The 20,970-nt window shown below is 48.4% G+C and overlaps 1 protein-coding gene across 1 annotated transcript in view; it reads left to right on the top strand.

Annotated features, from left to right (window-relative positions):
• The window catches only part of SLC22A23 (solute carrier family 22 member 23), a gene marked incomplete at its 5' end in the record, with an annotated part of 176,684 nt that overhangs the window by 113,381 nt on the left and 42,333 nt on the right, over nucleotides 1-20,970 (top strand). Inside the window, one exon of the mRNA XM_029943146.1 lies at nucleotides 15,169-15,337. Within this exon, the coding sequence (XP_029799006.1) occupies nucleotides 15,169-15,337 (169 nt within the window). The remainder of the gene's footprint in view (nucleotides 1-15,168; nucleotides 15,338-20,970) is intronic.

Here is a 20,970-nt window from a genome sequence, read left to right on the forward strand (position 1 = left end):
TCCCCTCCCCACCTCACCCCACATACAAGAAATTCAGAGTCAAACACCAAGTAGAGCAAACTGTCAGAAACCAGATGTCAGGGCGCTTGGGTGTCTCAGTCAGTTAAGCGTCTGACTCTTGGTTGCAGCTGAGGTCATGAACTCACGGTTCTTGAGTTCAAGTCTTGCATTGGGCTCTGTGCTGACAGTGCGGAGTCTGCTTGGGATCCTTTCTTCTTCTCTCTGCCCCGCCTACCCCACTAGTGCTCGCTCTCTTTCTCTCAAAATAAATAAATAAACTTTAAAAGAAGAAGAAGAAAAGAAACAAGATGGTCCTGGGGCAAGGTGTCAGTGGATCCTAGAACATCTCACACTCATTTCTGCTGAGAATACTGCACTTGGCTCTGGGAGGAAAACTACTTATTGCTTCTTCTGGCCCATATATACCCTCCTCACAGATGTATTTCTTGAAAACCCCTTCCCCACTGCTGGCCTGATCTGACCCTCTGTTTAGTTGGCTGATGTTCTTAGGTCAAGTGAGTACAAAGGGGTTTTCCAACTTGGTGGAGGAGGAGAAAGCTAATTTTAACTGCCATGTGGCACATCAGTTTAATTTTTGTTTTTATTGTAATCTCCATTTAAAAATAAACCAGAAGCAATCCAAGTGACTCGTATTCTCCAGAAGCGAGGCAGTAAAGCCCAAAGAGCCCCCTGGCTTGGAATTCATGTTTGTTTTTGCTACCAGCTAACCACGACCTTACTTTCCCCTTGAACAGAACAGGCAGTTTGGGTGACGTTCAGTGGCTGCAGGCTGCCAGTGTGTGGCCAGACCCTGACCCTAGGCATGTTTTGTGTGACCCAGACAGTGTTTTATTTTCTAATTGAATTTAAAGGCCTCTAAATGGGCAAGCACTGGGTGATTTGCCACAGGACCCACCCCTCATGCCAGGTCAGTTTCACACGTTTCTTATCTGCCTGGCATTTGACTCCAGCAGCACTGGAGGGTGTTTTCTCAGTTTCCTTTCATCTGAAATAGACTGAGAGTTGAATTTCTTTGCAATACCAGGTCTTTGTCCCTCTGCCTGCCTTGTCCTTTGGGCATTGGAAGAATTATTTTCTTCAATGGGGAAAAAAATCACATGTCTGGTGATAGGAAAAAAAAGTAAGCATCCAGTCACACCACAGCCAATGGGCCAACAGGTGTTATAAGTTGTAAGTTTTGTTTTGTTTTAATGTTTATTCATTTTTGAGGGGGAGAGAAATAGAGCATGAGTGGGGAAGGGCAGAAAGAGAGAGAACCTTAAGGAGGCTCCGCAGTGTCCAATGAAGGACTTGAACTCACAAACCATGAGATCATGACCTGAGCCTAAATCAAGAGTTGGCCACTGAACCAACTGAGCCACCCAGGTGCCCCTGTTTATTTTATTTTTAATATGCTAATGTTGCAAAGGAAGAGGTAATTGTGGAATCTCAGGCTTGAGGTGTATAAAACTTTGCCTACACTGTTCAGAGCACTGGTTTGCAAAGTGTGGTCCCTGAACCTGTATCTTCTGTCATACCTGGGAACTTATTAGAAATGCCAATTCTGGACCCTGAATCCAAATCCCCAGGCATGGGGCCCAGAAGTCTGTGTTTTGTCACCTTGAAAATAGAATGATAAAACAGTACCTATCTGATAGGCTGATTAGGAGGATGAACTGACATAATATTTGTAAAGTCCACTACAGTAGTTCTTAAAGTTAGCAGAATCACTACAGGGTTTGTTAACATAGATTGCTGGACTCAACCCCAGATTCTGATTTGCTCAGTCGTCTGGAGAAGGGCCCTAAAGTTTGTGTGTCCCTCATGGTGCCAAGTGACCCTGACTGATGCTGCTGGTCCAGGTCCACCCGGTGAGAAGTCATCAGGGAGAACCAGGGGCATAAGGATTACTATTCGGTATAAGCTGGTCAGGCAGAGAGCTTCCCTGATGAGGTGACACTTGGACAGAGACCCAAAGGAAGGAAGGAAAGACCCCTGTGACTCTGGGGAGGGTGTTCCAAACACAGGGGACAGACAGTAAGTGCAGCAAAGAGGCCAGCCTAGCCAAAGTGGCGAGATGAAGGGGGAAATTTGCAGATGATGAGGTCTGAGGGGTGGGGGAGGAGTGGAGATCACTTGAGGTCTTGAGTAATTGTAACAGGCATTGTTTTGCTCTGAGTGCAGCAGGAGGGTGACAGGATGGGTGAAATTATCCGTCACTCAGAGTGTTCATGATTATATACTAATGCTGCCTCTTCTGAATTAACTCTATAGCCCTCATTGGCAAATAAAAGTCCTTTACAAAATAGTTCGAGGTGAAAAAAAATGTATAATAAATGATGGAATTAGAAAAGCACATCACCATTTTGTACCCCCTAATGAAATAATTGGTAACAGGCACAGATCGTCAGAGAATGCCAAAACCAGTGATGAGAGTGTTGGTGAATGAATCCAGGATGGGAGGCCAAGAGGCCACCCCTGGAATCAGGTGATTCATCTTCATAGCATTTGAATCAGGTGCACCCCTGGCTGCTGTGAGGTGAAGTGCAGACTCACCCAGGAACCCTTCTTACCAAAAATGTTGTACTTGAGTCCAGTGAGATATTTCAGTCTAGCATCCAGTTGAGGGATGAAGGGACCATAGTAAAGTAATCACATAAAACCAGAACCCCTCTGGTTTCTTCAAGATGGGGAGGGGCTTTTCCAGACTGAAGGAGACCTAAGAGATGAGCCACATATAGATCTTATTCGGACCTGATTTTTAGGAAGTACACCCACGTGGAGGCTTTTTTGAGGCAATTGGAAATTTTGAACACAGACTGGATAGGAAATAATATCAAAGAATTATTGTTGATTTTGTCCAATGTGATGATGGTATTGTCTTTATGTAAGAAAATGTCCTTTTTATAAAGAGACACACATTGGTATTTAGAAGTAAAATGACATGATTTCAAGCATTTGATTTAAAATATGAGAAAGAGTAAAAGAGAGAAAAAAAGCGGAACCAAGAGAAGCAAAATATTGATCATTGCTTAGCATACCACCTTAGCAGATGGTCTGTGGAGACTGATTACCCTAGTCTCTCTTGTGAATGTGTGAACTTCCAAAAAGTTCTTTCAGAAATGAGAGAAGATAAGAAGCTGAGAAAATAAGAAAAAAGAAGGCCTTATTTAGAAAGACTAAGTTACTAATAATTCTTGCCTATTTAGGGAAATGACTCCACAGAGTGAAATGCCCTTACTGTTACTACATGTTACAAGTGATGATACTTTGAACTCATATTAAGATCTGTTCCATTTACCGTGAACCTGACCTCGAAGCTCCCGACTGCTTGCCAGCCTCACCAGGAAACGACCGTCTCAGCGGTCTCTGCCCTCGGACATCTGAGGAGCCAAGTGCGCGCTGCTGGGAGTCAGGAGCAACGTAGGACTGTTCTATTTGACCACATCTGTTTCAAATAGCAAAGCCTGGGAGGCTTCCATTTGCCCATATTCGTAATCTAACTATGCAGACATGATCAGTCAGTAAGCGCGGTTTTAATCCAAAACGTGGACAGGACCAGAGAAAAGGAAGAGTGAGGATTGTTTCTTTGGAAACAGCAGCTGGGAAACCTGGATGATGATTTCTAAAGTGTGGGATTCTAAAGTGTGGGATTCTAAAGGATGATGATCTCTAAAATCACCCACTCCCTGCCTTTGTGCTCTCGCTTAGCCCAAATGATCCACAGATCCGAACTGCAAGGGTCTCAGTGGACTGGAGGCTGTTCTGGTGTTTGAAATCATTACTCTCCTTGGATTTTTCTTCTCTTACTAAATACCAGGAGACAAAAAAGAAAAAAAACTGATGTGGATATAAATTCTTCAAGGATGTACTGCTGAATATCTCTTATCGCTGTTTTTTTTAATATTTATTTATTTATTTATTTATTTATTTATTCAGAGAGAGCATAAGAGAGAAGCAGAGGGAGAATTCCAAGAAGGCTTGACTCTGTCAGCACAGAGCCTGATGTGGGGCTTGATCCCAGGAACCCTGAGATCATGACCTGAGCCAAAATTGAGAGTCTGGCGCTTAGCCAACTGAGCTGCCTGGGCGCCCCCATCAGTAACTGCTTTTTAAACAGTCTTTCTGAGCAGAAACATTCATGAGTATTTAAATCCCCATTCCTCATTTTGAGTAATTGTAATGTTATTTTAAAAAAATAAAGTAATAGGAATAATTTGTTATCTGGAAAAGAAGCTGAACTTTATGGTTCATATTGGGTAGTTGGGTTTTATGGCTACTATCTCTCCAAATTTTGATCAGAATGTGACTGTGTGGACATGTAAGACTAGCTTCTGTAGAGTTACTGACTGATCTCAGCCACCATAACCGATTCCGTCACAGAAATCTAAGAAGGAGGAACACAGGTAAAGTGACAAATCTAGACAGGAAGAATCCATCATGCAGCTTTTCATCATGCAGACATCTGAGCCCCTGCTGTGTGCCTGGCACTGTCCCAGGCTCTGAGGAAGGGCACTGAGCAAAGCTGAGGAATCCTTGGCCCCCACAGAGCTTAGATTCCAGCAGGACACAGCACAGAGGCCGTACCCACCAGCGGTTCCGTTTGAAGACAGCTCCTGGCTTCCATTCCTGCCTCGTTTCTCCCTGAGGTCTGTGATCTTGGATGAGTCACTTACCTACCTGAGCTTCAGGGTCCTCTTGTGTAAAATGGGCATTAAAAACATATTGACATCATAGAGTCGTTGTGCAGGTTCAATGAGTTTAATGTGTGAAAAATGCCTGCCAAAGTGTTTGGCCCCCAGTGAGTGGGAGTCATTACTCAGGCCAGCAGTGGAGACATTATAATAGGTTACTGGACTGGTAATTAATTCAGGACTTCTACATCCCAGCTTTAAATGACTCTGTCCACACATCTGGCAGACACTAGAATGTAATTTGTAAGAAATCTCTCAATTTCTGTGTTTTTCATTTCCCCCTTCTCTGACTGGAGAAAGCAGCCTCTCAGACTCTTCTGAGCATTCCTCCATGTTGGCAGGTCCCAAAGGAGGAGGAAAAGGGAGTTTTCCACGGGGAAGATTCAGAGCTGTTCTGATAATAGCAACCTTTTACAGCCATACCCTCAAGTGCTATTTGAGTCGACATGACTGGCAATTTCAGGCCCTCTTGCTATAATAAGGAATTCCACAATCACATGCCCGGAGGTCTGTTTTTCAGGATCTGGGGGGCCCTGTGTCCTCGGCCAGGGCCGTAATTACCCAGTGGCGCGTTCACTTCCAGGCCCGGTGGGTGAGTGGCCGGAAGGAGAGGTTGGGTGCAGCCAGGAGGGGAGAAGCTCGCAAGGCGTTGGGGGACCGGAGACCAGTGAGAGATTGGAAGGAATTCTTCTCCTCGCTGCGAAGAGAGGAGTAAGGGGGAGCCCACCGTGGCTCAGAGGGCGCTCCGGTGGGCCCCTGGGTGGGCAGCAGAGGCTGAGCCAAGCCAGGCTGGAGGAATCCAGTGCCGGGGTGATGCGGACGGTGTTGCCAACGCCTGGTCTCCCCGGTGAGGTGGGCGGACGCCACTGAGAGAGCAGGGCCTCCTCCCACCGGGCAGATTTTCTCCAGTGGCTGCAGTGGTGCCCTTCTGAGCTATTTGATCGATAATAAAGGAGGGTTGGCAGAGACGAGGGAGATTGGCTCCCTCTGAAAGGACCGTGACTTTGATCAAGAGGCCTCTGAGAATGGCATGCATTCTTGCACGGGGCTGTGCAGTGTAGTGAGGCTCTATGTGGGCCATGCTTTGTTTCCATCCATGTCTCATTCCCCAGGCCATTCAGGAATGGCTTTTAATTTTGGTGCTTGGATACATTTTGGGAAAGATGCCGCCCTTTCCTGAGCAGGTCTTACATCCCTCCTCCCTACACTTGTGTCGGCTCATCTTGTGTGGACAGGTGTCTCAGACCCAGTCAGAGCGACCTGGGACAGTGCAGTCAGGGAAGCTGTGAGGGTCGAAGTGTCTCATAAAGTAGGGTGTGCAACGGAAGTGGGCTCATCCCTTGCTGGACCCGTGAGGCGGAGTGTGCGCTTTTATATGCTCCCAGCCCTGTTCCCCCTCAGTGCAGACCTCTCTGCTCCCTTCCTCGGAAACTTGTGTGTGAATTCGTCAGGGGGCCGGGCCGGGCCTGGGCATGGGCTTCATGGCTAGAATGAAGGACTGCAAGGGACGTGGGTGGCAGGAAGAGAGGGACCTCAGACCTTGCCCTCCCCACCATGCCTCACAGCCTCAGGTGGGCTGAAGACCCTTCCCAGAAGAGACTCTTCTCTTTTTTATATATATAATTATTTTTTATTTATTTATATTTGTTTTAGAAAGAGAGAGTGCAAATGAGCAAGGGTAGAGAGACATGGAGAGAGAGAGAGAATCCTACGAAGGGCAGAGAGGGGCGCCTGGGTGGCTCAGTCGGTTGGGTGTCTGACTTTGGCTTAGGTCATTATCGCATGGTTTGTGGGTTCAGGCCCCACATCGGGCCCTGTGCTGACAGCCAGCTCAGAACCTGGAGCCTGCTTTGGATTCTGTACCTCCCTCTCTCTCTGACCCTCCCCTGCTCACGCTGTCTCTCAAAAATAAAGGGGCACCTGGGTGGCTCAGTCGGTTGGGCGTCCGGCTTCGGCTCAGGTCATGATCTCATGGTTTGTGGGTTCAAGCCCCGTGTCAGGCTCTGTGCTGACAGCTAGCTCAGAACCTGGAGCCTACTTCAGATTCTGTGTCTCCCTCTCTCCCTGACCCTCCCCTGCTCGTGCTGTCTCTCTCTGTCTCTCAAAAATAAATAAAAAACATTAAAAATTTTTTAATAAATAAAAACATAAAAATATTTTGAAGAAAAAAGGACAGAGAGGGAGAGAGACATGGAGAGAGAGAGAGAATCCCACAAAGGGCAGACACAGAGAGGAGGGGAGAGAGAGAATCCCATGAAGGGCAGAGAGGGAGAGAGAGAGAATCCCAAAGGGGGACTTGAGCTCACCTGATGCAGGACTTGAACTCACAACTCTAAGACCATGACCTGAGCCCAAGTCATATGCTTAACTGACTGAGCCACCCAGCCACCCCCAGAAGAGACTCTTTTTTCCAAGTAGCTTTGCCAGCTTTCCCTGGACAGCAGACGCTATTAAAAAGTAAGAATCCGATTATGGGGCTTATACATTGTATCATACTGTTTCAGTCAGTTCTGTCCAGGTTTTGCCTAAGACACGGGATAGTTTGGGTCCCTTGTGGAAGAACTTCATTCACTGGAGGTAGTCTCTTAGCGACCCGAGCCCACCCAGAGCCCCCCTGCAGCGGCCTGAGGTCTGTGAGGACAACGGCAGGTAGGAAGCCTTCTAGAGTGGTTGGGTATGCACCAGGGCGCACTGGGTCTTATTCTCTGCTGGATAGATGACGAAACAGGAGCACAGAGAGGTTGAGTGACTTCCCCAGGCCTGGACTGGACCAGGCAGGAGGAATCTGAGCCCCGCTGTCACCAACACCTGAGCCTCAACCAAGCTGCCCCCTGCAGAGCACACTTCCTCCTTCGCTGGCGTAAGTAAATGCGGTCAGTCAACTTCACAGCTTCCTTCACTCCTCGCCAGCTCCGACCCAGAAAAACCCCACAGACTCATTGTAGAAGAGCTGGGCACATTTAGCGAGTCCAAGAAAATATAGATTTCAGCAAGCATCGCAGAGCTTTTGGAATATGTATTTTAAGAAAGAAAAGGCCTGCGTTTTATTCACATACATATTCTAGAAGGATGGGGCATGTCTTTTTAAGCCCGGTTCCAAAGTGGTTGTTTTTAAATCAAATAATTGTAATTCCCAAATCCAGTCAGCAGTTAGGTAAGTGTGCTGATGGGTTGGACAGTGGGGACAGAGTATTTCTGGCTGGCAAATACCGTGGACACTGACACGGAGCCGAGCTCTCCCACTACCACCGGCACAGACCTTCGTCTCTCCCCTAGTGCTCCTTGTCTAGAAGCACAGAATGTGGCTCTGATCTGGCACCACACCGCTCGCCCGAGGGGGCCCCAGCGGCAGGTCCGGTGTGCCTGCAGGTGCTGACTGCACAGACCCACATGGACGGCTTTATCTGAACAGGGCGTCTTTTTTTCTTTTTTTCTTTTTTCCTTAATTTTTTTTTAACATTTATTCATTTTTGAGGGAGAGATAGAGTGCGAGTGGGGTAGGAGCAGAGAGAGAGGGAAACACAGAATCCGAAGCAGGCTCCAGGCTCTGAGCCTGGTGTGGGGCTCGAACCCACGAGCGGAGAGATCATGACCTGAGCTGAAGTCGGACACTTAATCGACTGAGCCACCCAGGCGCCCCTTTTTTTTCCTAATTAAATTGTATAAGCAAGGAGTATCTAAGCTTATTATTTGGCATTAAATACCAGCGAAACCATAGGCTTTTCAAACCCGTCAGGCTGCATGTTATGACACAGAGTGAGTAAATGAGAAAGCAGAAACTTTGGCCTCGGCCCAAGGAGGATCCTCTGTATGTCGGGGTTCCTGGTGGGCCTTCAGGGGTGTTTTCTAGAAGAACTTTGCTTTTCTCCATAGTTGTCACCCGAACTTCTAGGCTCTGCCTGCAGCACCTCCTAATAAGCCAGCTTCCTCCAGAGGCGCCCTGTCACCCGCCCATGGGGCTTGCGGGCTCTTGGTTCAGAGGTCACAGTGGAGCTGGATTTGAGTGCTGGAGCCACCCGGAGCCACCTTGGGGGCTCTGCACCTTTAAAACCATCCAGACCACATGGCCAATTTCAGGGACTGCTGTTCTGATGCTGCCACTTCAAGCGGGAGAGTGTTTGAAGGTTGGACCGCCTGAGTATAAAGCCTCGTAGTGGCCCTTGTGGGATTATGGCATTTCCAAGCTGGATGGGACCTTGGAGAGATATTTTTCCCTTCTCAGGTGGACCCTCAAATCCCTGGTGGGGAGGTCTTCAGTAGGAGAGAGCATCCTCTCCTAACCCTGTGCTCCCAAAACAAAGATAAAGCCATCCATCGTGGTGTTTCCTAGGGCAGAGGGGAATGATGCCCAACATCATCTCAGGTTTGGCTTGGATGCCGCCTTGAGCTTGGCAGCGCCCTGTGAGGCTGGGGCACCAGGTCCAGGCTGGCCTGGCAAGAGAAGCAGGTAGGAGGTGTCGATCCCCACTGGCAGCACTACAGGAAGGCCAGGTGGCCGGCTGGGCCAGTGGCTCCTAGACAGGGCTTCATGGGGGGCCCTGTATGACCCTGCGTCAGTACAAGAAGCCTGACCTCGGGGCGCCTGGGTGGCTCAGTCGGTTGGGCCTCCGACTTTGGCTCAGGTCAGATCTCACATTCGTGGGTTCGAGCCCCGCGTCAGGCTCTGTGTTGACAGTTGGCTCGGAGCCTGGAGCCTGCTTCCAGTTCTGTGTCTCCTTCTCTCTCTGCCCCTCCCCCTCTCAAGCTCTGTCTCTCTCTGTATCAAAAATAAATAAAACATTAAAAAAAAAAAAAAAAAAGAAGCCTGACCTCTGTGTCAAGGCTGAACCAGAGGAACAGGACCAGGAGGAGATGTATAGGAAGAGATGTTCTGCAACGAAGAGGCTTTCACGATTGTGGGGGCACATGAGGCAGGTCTGAAATTTGGAGGGCAGGCCTCCAGGAAGAACCAGCTGGAAGGAACTTTGGCAAAGGGTGAAGCTGCCATCCACAGGCAGCATGTTCTCTTTTTCCTCAAGGAAGCCTCAGCTCTGTTTTCTAAGGCCTTGCTACTGATTGGGTCAGGCTCACCAAGGTTAGGATTATCTCCTTTACTTAAGGTCAACTGATTATGGACTTTAATCACTTGTATAAAATACCTTAATAGTAGCACTTCAGTTACCACTGATTGAACACCTGAGGACTGTAGCCTCGTCGCATTGACCCACACACTGACCGTCACGCCCTCCTTCCAGGGAGCAGCTGTGGGCCAGCTAATGCCCCCACCCTTTGATGTCTGGTTTCCCTTGGGTCTTTGTTTTCTGTCACATGGAGTGACTGACCTGAGCAGCACACTTCCTTTCCTCCAGGAAATTTATCAGAATCTGAAAGCTTCTGAAAAGCACATCCTGCCAGGGTTACAGCCCCTGGAAAGCTCTCCTGTCCCAACGCCACATCTCCAACAGATGTCGCCCAGTGGGCCCTGGGCTGCTCCTGTCCCCTGCGTGCTCAGACTGCTGTGGTTGTGACCCACTGTTCTTCTACAGGCCCAGTGGCTCAGTTTAGTCTTAATTACATGCTGTTCATTCTCATAACTTTCTGTAATTCCTCAGTTTAGCATCAAACTATATCAAGCTTGGAAGAGTAGCTTCTAAGCTTTCCCCATTAAGGCGTTAGGGGAAAAGTAATTTAACAGTAGGGATTTTTGATGTGGTTTTCTTGGATTCACTTGATTCTGTTTTTTAATTGGTGGATTGTTGCTAGGTCTGAGAGAAATCTCCGTGAAATATAATACCATAAAACCTTGGTTCATGAGCATAATTCGTTCCAGAAAGATGCTTGTAATCCAAAGCACTCGTATATCAAAGCAAATTTCAAGAACCATCATCTCCGTTGCGATCATGTGACATTCAGCATCACATACTACTCATATTGCAAGACGTTGCTTGCTTATCAGATTAAAATTTATTAGAAATGTTCACTCATCACACGGAACACTCACAGAACAAATTCCTCACAATCCAGGGTTTTACTGTTTATGGAGAAGAAAGAGTGTAGACTATCATTGTGGGTTATTTCTCTTTTTCAGCCCTACCCTGAACCCATTCATTCATTCATTTATATTTTTTAAAGTAATCTCTATATCCAGCATGGGGCTAGAACTCACAACCCTAAGATGAAGAGTCACTTGCTCTTCCAACTAAGTGAGCCACGCACACCCCTTCAGTCCTACCCTGAAACTCACCAGATCAGGTGAATAATAAAGAGGTCAAATGAGACCAAAGAGCGACCTGCTAATAATTAAATTATCATATATTATTGTATAGGGTAATAAGCCATATTATTACTTTAAAAAGCCAACATATCACCTTTTCCATATGTAGGTATTCCATGCTTATTTAATGCTCACAACAGCCCATTTTACAGAGGACAAAACTGAGGCACAGAACTCACAGATGACTGAACCATGGTCACAAGCTTCTAAGTGCTGGAGTCAGGATTCAAACCCAGGCTTTCTGGTGCCAGAGTCCATGTTTTCCACATCTGAATCTATGATGTCTCACCTAAGATGATCCTTTTTTGGTGACGCTTAATTGTTTCAATAATGAAGTGGGGGTTGGTTGCTGCCCATTAGTGAAAATCTGCTAAGATGAGTTTAGGTTAGGCCTACAGTACAAGGAGCACTGTGCATAGCACGCAGCCAATGGGTGCCGCTGACTGGCTGGCAGGTCGGAGCTGTGGATGCCTGCCTTTGGGGAACTTGTTCTGAATGACCCCCAGGTCCTGAGGAGGCAGTAGGACTGGGGACACCATTCTCTGCTGGTGGCAGGTTTCCCTGACTTTCAAGTCCAAAGCCGGTGGCCCTGGCCTAATGGCCGTAGGCATCTACAGGATGTGTGAACCCTTACACCAAGTGCTCCTGTTTGCAGACCTGGGAGCAGGCTGTTGGTGGGCAGTAACCATCTCCCTGCTGCCCCTACCGCCTTCTACCGATGCCAGGACTTAAGGCTTTAATGCTCTGATGTATTTCTTCCTGTCTTCCACTTCAGGAAAACTGATTTCTCATCATCCAAAAGGAACAGATGATTAATGGCAAGTGTAAAGTGCCCATGGTTCTTTGATAATTGCTTTTTTTTAAACATCTTTATAGCCACCTTCAGAATGTAGTTGATTTCAGGCAGTTGGGAAGGCATTTTTGTGAGTCAAGGCTGAAAGGTCATTATATGCCAGGTGTCGTACCTGTGTCCTTACATCAAAACACCGTTTCCCACTGGCAGCAATGCTAAAATACATGTGTATCAGCTGGAGTGCTCTTACATTTTTCTACCTGATGAAATAAAGTAAAATCTCTGCTAAGATTCCTAGCAAAAACAGAAGTGGAGAGGTCAGAAAATGGTTTTACTTATTCAGCTCTCAGATAGTGTGTCTGCAAGGCAAAAATATTTCTCCTGCTGTGGGTGAGGGTATCCATTTTGGGGAAGTATACTTAGCCAGTGCCTCACAGTGAATGATCTAGGGATCTTGTTAAAATGCAGATGCTGATTCTGGAGGTCTGGGCAGGGCCTGAGGGTCTGTGTCATCCTTGGCAGTCTCCGAGGTGGTGCAGATTTGTCAGGACCTCTCAAGGAATTAGACGGTCACTCGGAACACCTATGGGAGAGGACCGAGAGAACCCTATGGAAGAGGAACTGACAATTCATCATTGTCATAGCGACGGTAACACTGACGTACGCATCAGTCACAGCGTGTCATTTGCAGCAAGGGAAGGGTGAGAAGTCAGCCTGTGGAATCATTTGCCCATCAAGGGACAAATTTGGCCTCCACAAATCTAGACCCACGTTCAGAAAGTTGCCTTATGAGCCTTCGTGTGATAGCACAGAGTGTAGACTGGTGTGTGGGATTAGACGTCCCGAGGCGGGTCTTTGGTGAAGGAATCTAGTTGCAGATATTCCCATACTCACCACGTCACAGAATTACCTCGCACAGGTAGCGGAGAGAGAAACCGCTAGCTGTGTGGTGTGCCTACCGCACCAGTGACGGGAAGCATTCTGCTATTTGGACGTTATCTCTCTGACTTTGTTTAAAGGTTACCTGGGTGGCCGTATGCTACACTTTCTCTTTTAGGGGCACCTGGGTGGCTCAGTCAGTTAAGTGTCCGACTCTTGATATCAGCTCAGGTTATAATCTCACGGTTCTTGAGTTTGAGCCTCACATTGGGCTCTGTGCTGACAGGGCAGACTCTGCATAGGATTCTCTCTCTCCCTCCCTCTCTCTCTCTCTCTGCTTTTCCCCCACTTGTACGCGCATGCACTCTTTCTCTCTCTCTATCTCTCAAAATAATTAAACTTTTTTTTTTTTTTTAAGTTTACCTAGGTGGCCAAGTGCTACATTTTCTCTTCTGGTAAGAGCCTGTGCCGAGCCCAGAGCTGAGAACTTACCCTGGCTAATGCCATCTTCTAGTTCCCACAGTAAATCTGGGTCCCACCAGGAAGTGATCTTTAAGTGAGCCTGGCCTGTGCATGTTGAAAGAAAAAGCATCACAGTAAATGGCCAGGAGAGGGCTGCTTAATCTTGTTTTCTTAATTAAATGGCAAAAAGTTCTTTATAAGCTACATTCAGTGAGGCCGGGTTTCTCTCTCACTCACTGGTGACTGTGATGATAGTCTGTTTGTGGCGGAGCAGGAATGGAAATGCTGATGACTTTGTTCTTTCCTTTCAGTTGAGCTGGTGCGGATAGTGGCTGGCATGATGCCTTATCCTTGGTAGGGCTGATGCTGTCCTTGTGGCCAAATGTAGTTTGTCCCTCAAACGTGCTTCCCCTCATATTGCCTTTCGACCTGCTACCTCAGCTCTGGTCTCTAGACACCCAGCAGAGGGGGCATAGCAACCGATCTGCAAACAATCTTTGGATACAGAGGCATATAAAGTATTCTCTCCTGAGGGTCTCTCTGCTTTTTTAAAAAGTCATTTTAGGGGCACCTGGGTGGCTCAGTCAGTTAAGTGTCCAACTTTAGCTCAGGCCATGATCTCACGGTCTGTGAGTTCAAGCCCCATACCAGGCTCTGTGCTGACAGCTCAGAGCTGGGAGCCTGCTTCAGATTCTGTGTCTCCCTCTCTCTGCCCCTCCCCTGCCTGTGCTCTGTCTCTCTCTCTTAAAAATGAATAAACATTAAAAAAAACTTTAAGTCATTTAAACTCTACTTTAGGGGCACCTGGGTGGCTCCGGCGGTTAAGCATGCAACTTCAGCTCAGGCCCTGATCTCGTGATTCATGGACTCAAGCCCCACATCAGGCTCTGTGCTGAAGGGCTTAGAGCCTGGAACCTTCTTCAAATTCCCTCTCTCTGCCCCTCCCCTGATCACACTCTGTCTCTCTCTCTCAAAAATAAATAAAATTTAAAAAATATACTTGAGAAAAAGCCAGCTTTAGGGAATACTGCATACTGTAGAAGACTAGCAAGCCAACAGACATGCTGTGTAAGGGAAATGTAGAAAACCTGGCTTACATTCTAGCACTGAGGACCTTGAGTATAGGGATTCACATACTGATCTGTGCTGGCTGGCTCTTGGATGCTACCATTTAAGATTTTGTGACCCTGTTTTTTATTCAAGGTCAAATTAAAAGCATAGATTCTTTCACAAACAAGGGGACCATGATGTCCCTCCCTTCAGTAGACATTTATCGAAGGCAGACAGTGGTGTTGTTTTGAAGCTATGAAGATGACTCGGACTTGCCTGTGCCAGAGAAGCTGGCTCTCTAGCAGGGACAAAGGAAGGGGAGTGCGACACACCCATGTCATCATGGGCTGCAGAATTCCAATACAGAGGAAGGAGGAGCTACTGCGTGGTCCAAATCTGCTTTCTTGACAACTTTTTCCATGTTTTTGGGAGGGGGACTTTGGGGGGTTTCTTGAAGGGGGGTTGTCTTATTCAAATAGATTAGCTGTGATCCAACTTGGTCTATGTTGGTCTCCAAAGGAGCACTGGAGTCAGGACCAGAAGGAAGGATGAGGCAGGTACGGGTGGGAGCGAGCAGGTGCTCTGTCCCGGGGTTGAGGGGGTCCCCTAATATGGCATCATGGAGGAGAGGAATGGGAGCAGAGGGGCCCGAGAGGGATCCTGCCTTAAAACAAGCTCAGTAACATCCGAAGAACAGAGGAAGTAGAATTGTGTGATATACATACGTCCCCGTACAAAGCAGTGTTTCCTAGTTTCTGGGCCACTCGGAATCACAACGTTCTTTTGCCACTGACTTGCTCTGTGACCTCAAGCAACCATGGCTCCCTGCCCAGTTCAGGCCTCATTCAGCTCACCCAGCTGTGACAACAAGGATCTCCACATTGACCCACGATGTCAGGCTCTCGTGGTGTCCAGCAAATAAATACGATTTTATGGCTGTTGGTTGTTTGAGAAGTGCACTGACTGTGGTGCTCCCGTGGCTCCTCCAGGCTGCGGGGCAGGGCGCTCATGTCTCTCTTGTCCCTTCTGTGTTCCAGGAATAGAGCTGTGCCCCCCTGGAAAACGGTTCATGATCACGATGGTGGCGAGCTTCGTGGCCATGGCCGGGCAGTTCCTCATGCCCGGGCTGGCCGCCCTGTGCCGGGACTGGCAGGTCCTGCAGGCCCTCATCATCTGCCCTTTCCTGCTCATGCTGCTCTATTGGTCGTGAGTATCCTCCCCACTGGCGTCACCACCTGGTACATCTGCACTTTCTGAAGGGCGCGTCCCCTGGGGAGGAGCCACATGAAGCAAACCACTGGGGTCCCACGGCTTCTTGTTGGTTTCAGCTCGTGCTTTTTGTGTGCATGAGGGAGTTTTCCTCTTTTATGAAATTTCATTTTTTAAACATTTCATCTTGGGAAATGTTGAAACATACACGAAAGTAGACAGAAGAGGGTAGTGAGTCCCCGGGTGCCCTTCACCCAGCTCCAGGAATCTGCCCTCTATCAATCTGCTTGGATGCCTGCTTGCTGGGTTCTTTGGATACGATTTTTATAAATCGATTTGCAACAGGAGGATTCTTATATTGGGAAGGGAGAATACAGAGAGGTTCAAGAAGTGATTTAGGAAAGCCCCCTATCACCACCAGATTAGAGAGGGGCAGAGAGACGATGGCCCATGGACCAAACCTGGCTCGCCATCTGTTTTGGGAAATAAAGTTTTATTGGAGCACAGCCTTGCCGATGTGTTTACATAAGTGTTGTCATCTCTGGCTGTTTTCATGCCACAGTGGCGGAGTTGGGTACACACAACAGATGAAGTGGACTACAAAGCCAAATATGTATTCTCTGCTCCTTTACAGAAGTTTGTCCATCCTTGGACGAGTCCTCTAGGACTTTTAGAACTGTGTGTGACTTTGGCTTTCAGCTGGGTGACTGTAGGAGAGAAACAACCAAATATACAGGGCCAGGCAGTCTGACCTGGGCAACCAGATTTTTTAAAACACCGATGTTTATCAATTGGCTGAACAGCCAAGATTGAAAAACCCGCTCTTGGATAGAGAGACATTTAGCGGGGAAATGAGTATTCAGCTTTTTTTATAAATAACTCCTTTCTTTCTTCCCCGGTCCCTCCCAGCCCCCCTTCATGCCAGCACTTACTTCACACACAGTGCGAGACACTGTACTGTAGATAGCACATGCAGCGCTGTGTTGTTCTTACTTAGTCACTGATGAAAACCAAATTCCTGGCAAGAAGTCAGTTGTGTCATAGCTTTCAGGAGCAGAAAGGGCGATTAATCGGGCTTCCTTTTCTAGGGTGCCAGGGAGGGGGAAGAAAGCACCTACCTTTGAACTTCCCAGTGCTGGGTCCCAACCCCACCCTGCTGTTAGGTCCTGCGGCAGAGAAACGGGTGGGTGAGGGCACAGGTGCATTCCCCCCAGAGCCCGGCTCTTCCTCCCTAGATCAGGAGAGCCTCGGCAGCAGCAGGCCACTGGCAGTGACAGATGAAAAGAGGCCACCTGGTGGGGAGCTGCTCATCAGGGGCCAGAACCGTGCCCATCTCCTCTGCTCCTCTCCCCACACTTCCTCCAGCCTTGCCTGCCCGCTGGGGTCGGACATCATACCCCCTCCCGGAAGAGCTGTGCGTATTTCAGCTCCCTCCAGCAGGGTCTCAAGAGGCAAAGAATGAAATCGTTTTCCAAAGCAGGACGGAGTAGGCAGTTCTTCCTTTTAATCTTCTAGGCAAGTCCTTCCTGTTCCTCCCCTTCTGCATCTAGAGTTGGCTTTGCTTGTTTTGGAATTCAAGGCATTTATTTACTTAACAAATGCTTATACCGTGTTTGTTCTATGTCAGACACAAACTGCAAGCACTGGGCAAATAGTAGATTATTCAGTCTTTGTATTTCATCACCCCATTGTACAGATGACAAAACTGAGGTCCCCCAGCTGGCCCTCAAACCCAGGCCTCTCTTACCACATGCAGCGCTGCCTCCTGCCTTCCCTGAGCTTCTGTCTCTTGTCTCTGACCCCTGGAGACCCTTGCCCTGGAGGATCCTCTGTGAGCTCTGGCCTCCTCTCAGCTACCTCCTGTCACTATAGAGCCCGAGGGCCCCCGGGACTGTCTGTTGGCCCCTGGGGGACTGGATGAGGTAGGCACAGCCTCTTGGAGGCTCACACTCCTGTAAGGGCAGATGGGGTTGTCCCCCCACCCCCCACCTCTAGGCTTTGAGTCTCAGCCAGGTGCCATTTCCACCTGTCCCAGTTAAGAAGACACCTGGCAGGGAAAAAGTGGCAGGAAAGGGTTTCCTGGACTAGGTCTGCAGGCCTGACCCACATGGTAAAGGACTGGGGATTTTGTTTATCATATTTTTTTAATTTAAAAGGTATATCAAGGTTTAATGGCAGGTAGGACATACATTTATTTACATATATTATAAAAGCTAAGGGAAAAAATCCTTTACAACTCACAAATGTAAAAACAAAACTTTATAGTGAAGAAGGGCATCCAGGGTACTTTGATAAGGGAGACATGGACGCGGACCAACAGATGACGGACGTGCTGAAACAGTGACGCCATGTGGTTACAGCTCTGGTGCTGCCCTCGGGGGTAGACCAGCTCTACCCAAATACGTTAGCCTGATGCAGTCATCATAATACAGTAGAACCTTGGTTTGCAAGCATAATTCATTCTGCAAGCATGCTTGTAATCCAAAGCATTCGTAAACCAAAGCGAATTTCAAGAACCATTGACTCAGTTGTGATCATGTGACATTCAGTGTCATGTACTACTCATATTGCGAGACATCGCTCATTTGTCAAGTTAAAGTTTATTAGAAATGTTTGCTCGTCTTGTGGAACATTCACAGAACAAGTTACTTGACATCCAAGATTTTACTGTAATTATTTATTATTTATGTTATCCTCTAAGGTGCTTGGCACAGATTAGACATACAAGTGCTCATAAATATTAGCTACTTTATGACTGAGATTGTATCACCTCTTCACATGCATGGAAACCAGGGTGTGGACAGGGGCAGACTAAAGAAATCAGTGATTAGAGACCATTCCGCCTTTGCCTCTAGCCTTGAAAGTCTCCATAAGAATCATGGTCTTTTTATCATGTGCTACCTTCCTCCCACTTGCTGCATTAGGAAACTCATCACTTCTGAAGGTTCCATAGTTGGACAGGATGACGTGGGCTGCTGGGGAGCAGACAGAGCTCCAGCACCAGCCAACAAGGCCAGCTGCTGGTGACAAAATATTGAAGGCCTCTCACTTTCCTTTTAATGAGCAAGTATTTATGGAAAGTGCCCAGGATGCTTTTAGTGCCAGTAAGAGCAGATGCAGAAGTAGGTGTGTTAACAAGGACCATAAGCCAAACTGCATAACACAGTTGTCACCAAGATGTAGGGTCGTGGCTTGGGAGCAATAAGACAAAGGATGGAGATTGGCCAGAAGAGATTGTGTGGCCCAGACAGTGTGCTGAACTGACAGGGACCCTCCAAACACACACCCAAGGCTGAATAAGATACTGAATCAACCAATATTTTCACAGAGCTGAGGTCCAGTGCCAGAAGGCAGACCCCCGGGGCCCAGACCAAAAAGAACGTTCAAGCAGGAGTGGCCACAGACATAGCCTGCAGACCACATGAACCAGAAAGAAGCCCAGAGAGCTTGAGGTTTACCACCTGCATTAAGGGCAGAGCTGAGGTCTTAGGCCCTTTCTGCACTTGGAACTGAGCTCCTTGAATGAATCCAGGACTCCCAACTGTGCTGTTCTAATAACAGGTTTAGGAAGTCTTTGCCCGCCACAGGGACTCACTCCAAAGCTGGCGGACACCTTGAACCAAGGGCAGAAACGATCCACCCTTAAGACAGCAGAGCCTTGAAGTCTTGCACCACACGTGACTATGGTTCCAAATTCCAACCTTTCTCCGAAGCTGAGAAGTTAACGGGAGAACCAGTGAAGCTCGTTGGACCCTCTGGAGAATCACTGGAGGATGGAACCTCCCCTTGAGAATCACTGGAGCCAGGCACTCAAGACTCACGTGGAAGAAAATTCTCACCAAGGATGAATCACAGCCAAAATTCACAGGGTCCATGGGAATCCATTAGGAGGGCCAAAAACTATAAATGGAGAAGTTTGCATCTCAAGAACTGTAGGAAATACAGCAATCTGAAAGAAAAGTAGATTCAAATAACGTATTAAAGTAGACACCACCACCCCATGCCAAATGCTGTCCATGTATTCTAGATAAAACCCAGGCACGTGAGCAAAAATCTCTGCTCGTTGGCAACATACATTACAGTGAGTTATATGGGGTGGGTGGGGGGAGGGAGGCCAGAGACCATAAACCCATAAACGAGCAACTGATATTCTTCAAATAACCAACGCTATGAAGACATGAAAGCAAGCAGTGGGTAGAGAGGAGCAGTTGTCAGGATGGCATCTCTGAGGAGTGACGTTCAGGCTAACACCTAACTAAAGGATCAAACAGGAAGTCACACAAGGTTCTGGGTGAGAAAATAGGCAAGTGGGAACAGCCGGGCAAAGGCTGGCTTCCACTAGGAGAGGAAGAAGAAGGCCATTGGGACTGAGAACAATGGACAAACTCAGACCCACAGTGGGGTCAGACCACGCGGGGCCTTCAGCTCCGTGAGTTTGTTCTAAAAGCATGAAAACATGTCGAGGCTTATGCCCGGGAGGAGTGTGCTCTGGTCGGCACTGTGAAAAGGTCTCGTCTGCTGTTGGTGGCTGGGGGAAGGGTGGCCAAGGGGAGGATGGCCACTGCAAGGGCCGGGAGAGATAGGGCTGCGTCTGCATGCCTGCCCTGAGGGCAGGTGACTCCAGGTGTGTTGGGGAGTGGCCCCAGTTAGGGGTGCGGCTGGGCACAGGAGAACAGGAGAGCAGCGGCCCAGGGTGTTACCTGGGGTGGGGAGAGAGGGTTCTCTGCAGCGTGGAGAACCCCGCTGGGGACTGGAGCATGAAGTCCTGTCCCGAGGGTAGAGCTCAGGGAGCACATGCCCAGAAACCAGGTGACCAGCTGTGGGGGGGCGGGGAGGGGCTTCTAAAAGGGACGGTTTGATCCTGAGGGCGGCAGAGTGGTGAGCTCAGAGCCAGGACTGAAAGCCAGCCCGTTTGCAAGTGTAGGCTTTGTATTACCCAGGTGTGGGGTGAGGCCCGAAGGTCGGGAGATGACGGCCACTGAGAAGACAGGTTGTTACTCTCAGTTCCCTAAAGAAGGGAGCACACCACGTCCTGCGGGCCCCCCAGGAAAGCACCAGCTGGTCAGGAGGCAGAAGGAGGAGGGGAGTGTGGGCAAGAGCCTTCGCTGTGGTTTCAGCCAGAAGAAAAGGGTGAGGAAGGGTAGGTGCCCTCCAGGTTGGCTAGATGGAGTAATTTCTGTGGCTGTGGGGCACAGGGGCCCCCTGGTTGTATGGCATCTGGCCCTGGGGTGATTGGAGCAGGTAGACAGTGGCCGGAGGGTGAGAGCCACAGAGGAGGGGGGGGGGGTATGGGCTCTGACTGGTTGGTTTGCATCTGAAAGGTGCACTCAAAGGTGAATTGTTGGCTGTCCCTAAGAATTGGCTGACCCTAGGAGGGGCAGTCTTTCCTCCCAGAAACATCAGAAAAGATAGAAAATAAAAGGGCATGATTAATACATTCCCTACGGCAGCTACAGGGTTACAGAATGTTCTGGAATGAAGTGAGCCCAGGGCTGGAGAAGCCAGTCAGGAAGAGGTGGCAGCAGCAGAGGTATGATGTGCCCTGGGGACCGGACAGGGCTTGACGGGGCGCGTGGTAAGGACAGGTGAATTCCGGGTTAGAGGTGGCATGTGAATGCTTTGTGCTCCAG

This window comes from Suricata suricatta, chromosome 7, assembly GCF_006229205.1.
Source record: "Suricata suricatta isolate VVHF042 chromosome 7, meerkat_22Aug2017_6uvM2_HiC, whole genome shotgun sequence".
Taxonomy (NCBI): Eukaryota; Metazoa; Chordata; class Mammalia; order Carnivora; family Herpestidae; genus Suricata; species Suricata suricatta.